General features: G+C 33.7%; 1 protein-coding gene across 1 annotated transcript; it reads right to left on the bottom strand.

The window, feature by feature from the left end:
* Positions 1 to 1460: 1460 nt before the first annotated feature.
* Positions 1461 to 2387, bottom strand: HELRODRAFT_144008 (hypothetical protein; the record flags this gene model as incomplete). The annotated part of the gene is made up of 2 exons (XM_009027754.1): positions 1461 to 1772; positions 2058 to 2387. Coding segments are annotated over 2 exons (642 nt in total), but the record flags the coding sequence as incomplete, so codon positions are not given.
* Between the last annotated feature and the right edge of the window lie 8380 nt (positions 2388 to 10767).

Below are 10767 nucleotides of genomic sequence, written 5' to 3'. Positions count from 1 at the left end.
GCCAAATTAACAGAAGATAGAAAGAAAGAGAGAGAAAGAAAAAATAAAGAGAAAGAGAGAGAGAGAGAGAGAGAGAGAGAGTTAGGTATGAAACATGAGCCGAAGTTATATAATTCATTTAATTTTATGTATTCTTACAACATGAAAAAACCCAAAAATAATAACAATAACAACAAAAAGCTGACGACGACGATGAAGATGACGTAAACTCCATTATGACGTCACAAAAAATGATGAATATGATGTCATTGAGAATGGCCATGATGATGATGATGATGGTGGTGGTGGTGATGATGATGGCGGCGATGATGATGATGATGATGAAGGTGGTGACGAAGATGATGATGGCGGCGATGATGATGATGATGATGAAGGTGGTGACGAAGATGATGACGACGACGATGATGATGGTGACGTAATCTCTGTTTCAATAACTCCGCTATGTATATTTATCTTTAGATTTTGAACAACGATTTTGTTGTTGTTGTTGTTGTTGTTGTTTTTCTATCAGTAATGACGTAATTTGTTGTTGTTGTTGTTATTATTATTGTTGATGTTGTTGTTGTTGTTATTGTTGATGTCATTGTTTATGACGTCAGGGCTGACGTTGTTGTTGTTGTTGTTGTTGAGTTTTTTTCGGTAGCGTGTTCAAACTTACTAACTGTATTTCGTTTTTATTACTATTACCACTATTGTTATAATTATTATTGTTATTATTATTGTTGTTATTATTATTGTTATTATTATTATTGTTATTATCATCATAGTTACTGTAGCGAGTAACGTTACATCTAGTTTCTTTGGTATTCAGCGAGTATCTTTTTCCGCTCACGTCCGAGATATATTTATTTTTTTGGTTATTGTTGTTGTTATTATTGTTGTTGTTGTTTTGCCTTTTTATTTTTTGTTTTCTTCGAATGCTCAGGCATCCTGTGTTTGTCAAAATCGCCAAAAAAAGTTATAAATTTTGTTTTAGCTATGTTTGTTTTTTCAAATAAATTTTCTGAAATAAGAGAGGGAATGAAATATATAATTGAATGGATGAATGAATAATTGAGTGAATAGTTGATGGAATGGGTGAATGAGTGAATGATAAATGAATGAATATATGAATGAATGATGAATGATTGAATGTATGAATAAATGAATGAACGAACGAACGAACGAATTAATAAATGAATGAATAAATGAATGAATGAATGAATGAATGAATGAATGAATGAATGAATGAATGAATGAATGAATAAATGAATGAATGAATGAATGAATGATGAATGATTGAATGTATGAATAAATGAATGAACGAACGAACGAACGAATGAATGAATGAGAGTAAAGAATGAATGAATGAATAATTCAATTACATGGCAATACTTTTGTTATCGATACCGCTAACAAGTAGCAAAAAAAACACCAAAAATTACTAACTTAATGAAGACAAACTTGTAGCTATCAGTCCAAATCTCGCTAAAAACGTGACTCCAAACCCAAATAACATGAGCGGGGAGCCAGCAAATGGCGAAGACAACAACAACAGCTATTATCAGCTTAGTGCCGCGCTTCTTAGCTTTATTCGATCGGCTATTCTGATCTAAGCCCATGTCAAAAGAGCTACGCCAGAGATAGCTGATAGTAAAACCGCTCATTATAGCTATAGTCGATAGCGGAGCTAGATAAGCTAGAGTTAGTAGCGTAAGGTAGTATATTTTGGCGGAGTTTTGAGATAGCCACTGTTCAGCACATATTGTTATGAAGCCAAGAGAGAATTGTTGCTGATGTTGTTGTTGATGTTGTTGTTGTCTACAGGTGTTGTTGTTGTTGTTTGAAGTAAGAAACAAATCATCATTATTATTACCTCTCATTCCATTATGTGCTATTAAATCATCAACACCGTCAACATTATTACTATTTATACTGCTTTCAATAAAATTAATACTACTACTACTGCTGCTGCTGCTGCTGCTACTACTACTACTACTACTACTATCATTACAACGACAACAGCCACTATCACTACCGTTGCTTACAGCTCTGAAATGTAGCTCATACTTTCTCACGGTAAAAACCCCGCAGACAGGAATAGCTAACAAAAAAGCAAAAAACCAAACGACTCCGCTAACAGCCAGCGCAATTTTCGGCTTCCTCAAATGTTTAGTCTGAACTGGATAGCCGACAGCTAAGAATCGATCTAGGGACATGACAGCTAGGGTCCATATACTGGCCGCCATACTTGAAAACTGCAAAAAATGAACGAATTTGCAAGTAAAACTGCCAAAAGGCCAGCTATCTGTACTATAAACCACGGCGTGAAAAGGCACGCAGAAAATTAAAAACGCCAGATCAGCTATAGCTAAGTTGACTATGAATGTGTTAGTCGTGTTGGCTAGCTGGTTTTTGTTTTTGAAGATGACTAAGATGACTATGATGTTGCCAATTAGACCGGTTACTATGATGATTGTGAAGATCAGTGGGACTAGAATGTTCTCGAAGTAGTGGAAAGAAATGGCTGCGGTCGTGTGGTTGCTGTGGCTACTGCTGTTGCTACTGTTGTTGTTGTTGTTGTCTACAATGATGTATCTGTTGTTGTTTGAGATGTTAACATTGTTGTCGTGGCCTTTCTCCTCATCGTTAAAATAATCAATGAAGCCATCAATGCTATTATTATTATTATTGTTGTTACTATTGTTATTGTGGCAGTTGTTGTTGCTGTTATTATTGTTGTTGTTGTTGTCGTTGTTTTGTTGTAATTTATAGCCCACCTCGATGCAATTCGTTAACCCCAGATTGACAGCCGTAGTGAGGCTAAAGACGAGAGAGGAAAGGTTCATTTTAAATTTTTCCCTAGCCTGCGAGTAAAGATAAAATGTAAAAGATTGAAGAAATATGCTGTAGTATTGAGTAGTAATGAGTGAAAATAAGTGAAAATAAGTACTAATAAGTGAAAATAAGTGCTAATAAGTGAAAATAAGTACAAATGAGTGAAGAGCGTAGTGACGTATGTAGCAAATACATTGAAATATCCAGTGAAAAATGTCATAAGTGTTGTCGATTTCAACAATGTATTTATTGTGAAGACTTGTCAAAAAGTTTAAAGAAAAATTACTATGTACTACTTAGTACTCAAGTAGCATACTGTGTATGTAGATGTTGTAGGTTCTTATTTTTTGTCCCTCTTTCATTCTTTTTCCATCTTTCTCTCTCTCTCTGTCTGTCTGTCTGTCTGCCTCGTTATCTTTCTTTCTTTTTCTCGCTAAAAATACTATATATTACAAGCAATACTACATATATTATTATTATTTTTAACAATCATATTAGAAATACCACATATTACCCCGGGTCAAAAATAATAAGAATAACAAAATAAATAACAATAATAATAATAATAATAAACAGCAACTGTCTTAACGTTAATCTACGAGTCTGTCGATGGCTGCATAAACAACTCCATGACTTTGAACGAGAGAGAGAGAGAGGTAGAGAGAGAGAGAGAGAGAGAGACAGAGAGACAGAGAGGAAGAGAGAGAGAGAAAGAAAGAAAGAAAAGAGAGAGAGGAGAAGGAGAGAAGAGAGAGAAAAAGAGCAAAACAGAAGAAAGAATCAAAAGAAGGAGTGACATGAATAATGTCATGACCCAAGACGAGAGAGAAAGAGAAAGAAATAAATGAGGAAACTGAAAAAAATATAGACCCAGAACGAAAGAGAGAGAGAGAGAAAAAAAAGAAGAAATAAAAGATGGAGAGAAAGTAACAGAAAAGAGAGAACGTAAAAGAGAGAGAGAAAGAGTAGAGGGGATAAATAAATTTCGCGACCACAGATCGCCAGCATTTACAGTTACATACGTCTTTTTATGCACGTGTAAATGGAAGGGAGAGGAAGAAAGAGAGAGAGAGAGAGAGAGAGAGAGAGAGAGAGAGAGAGAGAGAGAGAGAAAGAATGAAAGATAGAGAAAGAGAAAAAGTTTATAATAGCTAGTGTAATAAAATGAAAAAAGTAAAACAGAATGAGAAAGAGAGATAGAAAGTGAGAGAGACAAAATTAGAGATGCCTGAATAAAGTCGCTACCATGGAAGTAGTTTTTATGTAAATTCACATGCGTAAGAAAGAGAGAGAAAGAGAGATAGAAAAAAATTGGAGAGAAAGAGAAAGAAAGAAAGAAAAACAAAGAAAGAGATAGCAAGAGAGAGAAAAAAATAAAAACAAATAAAAAATCAAATAAACATAAACGTTTAAAAATGAATGATAACATGAAAAAATATATGAAAAAATATTGAATAATGGAATGATAGAAACAAAGAAAGAAAGAGGGAAAGAAAGAGAAAAAGAAAGGAAAAGAACGAAAACAAACAAACAAACAAACAAACAAACAAGCAAGCGAACCTTGTTTTTTCCGTCTCGGTATAAATACTAATAGGATTACTTCTACACTACTACTGCTACTACTACTACTCTACTACTACTACTACAACAACAACTGCTAATACTACTACTACTACTTCTACACTACTACTACTACTACTGCTACTACTACAACTACTACTACTACTACAACAACAACTACTACTACTTCTATACAACTAGTATTACTACTACTACTGCTGCTGCTACTACTACTACTACTACTGAAGCCGCTACTGCTACTACTACTACCCCCACTAAGTAAATTGTTTAATTACTCTTTTAACAGGCTGTTGAGATGTTTGCGAGTCGTAAACGCTTCTGGATGAAAAGAAGGATGGACTGAATGGGCGGCCGGATGGATGAATGATTAAAAGAATGGCGGGAGAATACCACACACTACTACTACTATTACTACTAATATTTTATTAATATTATTGTTGTTGTTATTATTATTGTTATTATTATTATTATTATTATTAAAGCTTGAACATGAAACATTTTTAATTACGAATACCATTATAGAAAAGTTAAGAAATAGGTATTAGTTGTTATTGAGGGATGGATTGATGAGTTTTACGGATGAATGAATGAGTAAGTGAATGAATGAATGAATGAATGAGTGAACGAACGAACGAACTGAACGAACGAAAGAATAAACGAATGAATGAATGGAGGATAGCAAGACTGAATGAATTATATTAATGGCTGAATGAATGAATAAAAAAATGAATAAAAAAATGAACGAACGAACAACCGAACGAACGAACGAACGAACAAGCAAATGAATAAACTGGAAATTAGATTTCACAAAAAAGTGTGAACACAAATTTTATTAATTTTTCTCCACATAATCTGCCATCTCCCAACAAAAACATCTATTCATTAAATAAATATTTGCCCAAGCATTCATGGATTCATGCACGTACAAGAAACATTTATAAAAGTAGTAGTAGTAGTAGTAGTAGTAGTAGTAGTAGTAGTAGTAGTAGTAGTAATGGTTGTGTTAGTAGTAATAGAAGTAGTGGTAGTAGTATGGTTGAAGTTGTATTTGTAGTAGCATTCTTATAAAAATCTGTCCCAGTTGAATTATTCAAGGACTGTTGAAAGGATAGTGATGCTTCCATTCTGAGTGATTTCATATATTATACTTTAATTAATTAATTAATTAATTAATTAATATACTTTAATTAAAATATAAGAATGTCTAAAATCGTTTGATAAGTAATTTTAGAGGTTGATTCTATACTTATCTATATTGAGGTGTTTAGACTTGAAAAGATTTTTTACGTAACATTCCGTCGGCTTTTTTTGATAGAATATAACGGCAGGTTGACTGGTTGATTGTTTTCCTCTGTCTAAACAACTTGGAGTCTGTTGGCCATTGTTGTGTAGAGTAATTAATTTCTTCTATCGTATCCAAGATATCTGGTGGTCGAGATTTGTTTCACACTGCTGCTGTTTGAAGTCTTGGAGTGCCAGCTGTCAGGTTTTAAACATGCTCGTTACATTTTCCAACACCGAAGTTTCATTCTTAACAATTCTGTTTGATACTCCGGCTACTTAATGTCGAAGTCTCAACTTTAAAATGGTAACGCGAGGTAACTTTGGCAAGGCAACCGTTGCTGGGCAGTGCGCAACCGCTGCTAGGCAGTTCGCAACCGCTGCCAGCTTCCTACATTCTCTGTCATCAGTGCGTCTCGAGACATTTTTCAATCTAGGATACTTCAGGAAGATTTCTTTGCACATTCTTAGTTCTAATAATAATAATACCAATAATAATAAAAAAATCCAATAATGATAGTAATAATAACAATAATATTAAGAATAATAATAATAATAATATTAAGAACATTAATAATAAGAATACTATACCGGATCCACAGTTTAACGGTCTCATTAATTTTCTGCCTATTTATTAAATTTTTAATCAAAAATTTTTATTTATACGTACAGGCCAGGAGCTTATTGTAATCTCGATTAACTTTTAAAAATATTGAACCAACACATACACACATGCACACGCACACACACACGCACACACAACGCACAAAAAACGGTGATTAGGAAAGAGAGAGAGAGAGAGAAAGAGAGAGATAGAAAGAGACAAACAAACAAAAAAGATACACACACAACACACATACACACAAACAAAAAAAGAACTGAGAGAAAGAAAGAGAAAGAGAAAGAAAGAGAGAGAAAGAGAGAGAGAAATAGAGAGAGAGAGAGAGAGAGAGAAAGAGAGAGAGATAGAGATAGAGAAAAGTAGACTAAGAAGTACAAGATATTACAGAAAAATATCTCATAATATATCAAATATAATATTCATTAAGACAGATTGCTACATTAGAATTGTTATACTCTCAATTACTACTATCATTCATTCTATTCATTCATTCATTCATTCTATTCATTTATTCGATCTTTCTATAGATAGAGAAAAAGAGAAAGGAGGAGGAGAAAGAAAAATTACGAAACACAAAAGATAAAATACATGTATTTTCATATGAATAAATAAGAAAAGAATACAGAGAGAGAGAGAGAGAGAGAGAGAGAGAGAGAGAGAGAGAGAGAGAACATGTAATATTATATGAATAAATAAGAATACAGAGATACAGAGAGAGAGAAAGAGAGAGAGAGAGAGAGGGATGGAGGGAAGGAGAGAGGAAAAAAGAGTAAGAGAGAAAATCAAGAAGAGTAACAACACTACAGTAATCTAGAGACACATTTTCTGCCTCACATTTGCTAATAAAATCTAATTAAATCCACAATAGGCCGGCAGATCAGTCAAAGAAGAAATCCTTTCTTTACTAAAACTGTAAAGATAGAGTAAAAATACTCCAGTAGTAGTAGTAGTAGTAGTAATAGTAGTAGTAGTAGAAGTAGTAGTAGTGGTAGTAGTAGTGGTAGTAGTAGCTGTAGTAGTAGCAGTAGTAATAACAAAATAGCATTAATTCTAGTAGGTAATAGTTTCATGGAACATTATTTTACGTACATTACAGAATGCGGTTACCAAAATAAATTTTATTACAAGTTTGTGTCTTTATGTATGTAGTTATATTTGTATGTAGTTTGTTTGTTTGTGTGTGTGTGTTTGTGTGTGTGTGTGTACACACATTTTGATGTTCTTACAAACGAAAATTCAATTTCCGGTTTTCTAATACGGCTACTACTATCATTACTACCACTAATTTGGCTAAGCTACTACAACTATTGCTGCAGCTGCTGGTGCTACTGTTACTACAACTTCGACCGCTGACACTGTCATTGATAGTAGTTCTGTAATGATAGTGTTGAGAATTCGGCTCTTTTTGTTTATTTAGGTACTCAAATTTTTTTTTTCATCAATCATTCATTCATTCATTTATACATTAATTCATTCATCCATTGTTTCATTCATTCATTCATTCATTCATTCATTCATTCATTCATTCATTCATTCATTCATTCATTCATTCATTCATTCATTCATTCATTCATTCATTCATTCATTCATTCATTCATTCATTCATTCATTCATTCATTCATTCATTCATTCATTCATTCATTCATTCATTCATTCATTCATTCATTCATTCATTCATTCATTCATTCATTCATTCATTCATTCATTCATTCATTCATTCATTCATTCATTCATTCATTCATTCATTCATACATTAATTCATTCATTCATTGTTTCATTCACTCATTCATTCACTCACTCGGTCATTTGCTCTCACGTGATTCAGCATCATCTTTTGAACTGCGCATGACCCTATTAACATTTTTCTCTCTTTCTCTTTCTCTCTCTCTCTCACTTTTTCTCTTTTCTTTCGTTCTCGCTATACAAAATCATGTACAAATTTTTCGGCCGCTTTTTCAGCATTGTTAGCTACTTTGTTTTCCTTGAATAATTAATTTTTCTCTGATGAAAAATAAAAATTTTATATTTTTCTGTATATTATTATTATTATAATTATTACTATTTTTATTTATAACTTCTTTTTTTTGTTTTGCAGTTTAAACATTTTTTTTCGATTTACGAAAAATTCATCTTGGGGGAAAATTCATCTTGGGGAAAAATTCATCGTGGGGTAAAATTCATAGTGGGGTAAAATTCATAGTGGGGTAAAAATCATAGTGGGGTAACAATTATAGTGGGGTATAAATCATAGTGGGGTAACAATTATAGTGGGGTAAAAATCATAGTGGGGTAAAATTCATAGTGGGGTGAAATTCATAGTGGGGTAAAATTCATAGTGGATAATTCATTGTGGTATTGTGGCAAAATTGTAAGATAGTCAAATTTTCCAGGTTGCAAATGTGTTATTGATGGTTCGATGTATCAATTTCATCTGGCCAATGCCTGTGGCGAAGCGAACGGCCGGCCTTCAACAGAGGTCCAAACATCTCAAATGAAATCACGTTTAGCTTTTGTTCACCCAGATGACATTATAGAAAGTTTTGAACAACTATCGGAAGATTTCCCAGTAGAAGCTCAACCTGTTTTAGACTATTTTGAGAACACTTGGATCGGAAGACCTAATCGGCAGACCTCCACCTTTTGCATGCGACCTCTGGGATTGCTACAATGCTGCTCTCAACGGCTTGCAAAAACCGAAAATTCCAGCAAAGGCTAGCAGGCTAGAAACCTTTAGTGAGCTAATTGGAGCTGGCTATCCAACAATATGAAAATTCATTTCATCCTTGAAAGACGAACAAGCTTTAAATGAAAGAAAAATAGAACATTATGTTGCTGATGCCAATCCGCCTCCAAGCAAAAAGGTTTATCGAGACACGGCAGTTCAAATATATCGTGTAGTGTAAGATTACGAAAAAAGTGATAGAATGGATTATCTTCGTGGATTGGCCCATAATTTTAACTTCTTGGCGCATTGATTGATTAGTCGTTCTCTTGTAATACTTTTGTAAAATAAACGCATTTTTGAATTGTTTTAAATTCCATTACTGAAAAATTGAAAAGGTAAAGGATAGAAAAGTTTTCAAAAGGGCGGAAATATTTGTGAGGCCGTTCAATTAATTAATTAATTAATTAATTAATCGAGCCCGAATTCGTTTACTTAGATTATCGTTGATAGTGGTGGGTGGCCAGCAGCGGTAGGTTCAATCCCTATCGTACAGTATAATGCTAATTACTAACTATCGTTTAATCGTTAAAATGCCGAAATCTATTCACTATTTGGCCTAATTCGTCAATTAATTGCCAAAATTGATTCATTTTTTGGCTTAATTAATTAATTTATCAATTCATTGGTACAGTTGTTGGTACGATTCCTGACCTTCGTCAATATACTGTAGTTCAATCAACGATCTATTAATGAATGTCCGACAATAATTCACATTTCGACTCGTTTCAATTAATTTCGACAAATTTCAACTTGAATTCGAGTGAATTTCGGGTCAATTGCACTTGCTCGGCTCGGCTCGCGATCGAACCCTCTACAAGAAGGTCTACAGAAAGCTGTCGGCACTAATATTACAAAATAATTACAAAAACTGTAACTTCAAATTAGCCTCCCGATGAATTTTCTCCCCACGATGAATTTTTCGGACACCGTTTTTTCACTCAACCTGATTCTATATTCTTTGTAATAAAAAAATTTTGTATTATCACCATCATCATCGTCACCGTCATCATCATCATCATCATCATCATCGTCATCATCATCGTCATTGTCATCATCATCATCATCATCGTCATCGTCATCATCACCGTCCTCATTATTTTCTTTTCGTCATCCATGTTTGTTCCTTGAAAATAAGACAAAAAATGTGTTTTGCATAATTTACACACTTAATTCTCTCTCTTTTTCTCTCTCTTTCTCTTTCTCTCCTTCTTTTTTTCTCTTTTTTTCTTGATTGGTTCATTTTATTTCCAATCACTCTCTCTTTTTACATCCATGCCTTAATTCTCTCTCTTTCTCTCTCTCTCTCTCCGTAACTCCCTATCTTCCTTAATTACAAAGTTTCATTTTTACGAGACTCTTGAGACGTAATGGTGGGTGAACAGCATCTGATTTTGCCCCGCTCATCCCAATGTAAATAAAAATTAATAACAAAAGTATTGTTATTATTTATTACTGCTATTTGTAACGATAAACAAGGGGTCGGCAAACTACGTTCCGTGGGCCGCATGGGGCCCTCGAAGCTATTTAATGCGGCCCGCAAAGCCTTGTTCGCCAAAAAAATGAGCCACTAATATTAAAAAAATTCTTCCCCGGGTCGAAAAAATTTGCTATTTAACTATTTAAGTAATTAAGTACATATGCCCTTCAAAGGTAAAAACATGTGGCCCTTCAAAGGTAAAAACATGCGGCCCTTCAAAGGTAAAACAGTTCTCAATGCGGCCCTCACTGTAAAAAGTTAGCC

This window comes from Helobdella robusta (genome assembly GCF_000326865.2).
Source record: "Helobdella robusta unplaced genomic scaffold HELROscaffold_50, whole genome shotgun sequence".
In the NCBI taxonomy this organism is placed as follows: domain Eukaryota; kingdom Metazoa; phylum Annelida; class Clitellata; order Rhynchobdellida; family Glossiphoniidae; genus Helobdella; species Helobdella robusta.
The sequence above is the reverse complement of the archived record's forward strand: the minus strand, read 5'-3'. Positions and strand labels throughout refer to the sequence as shown.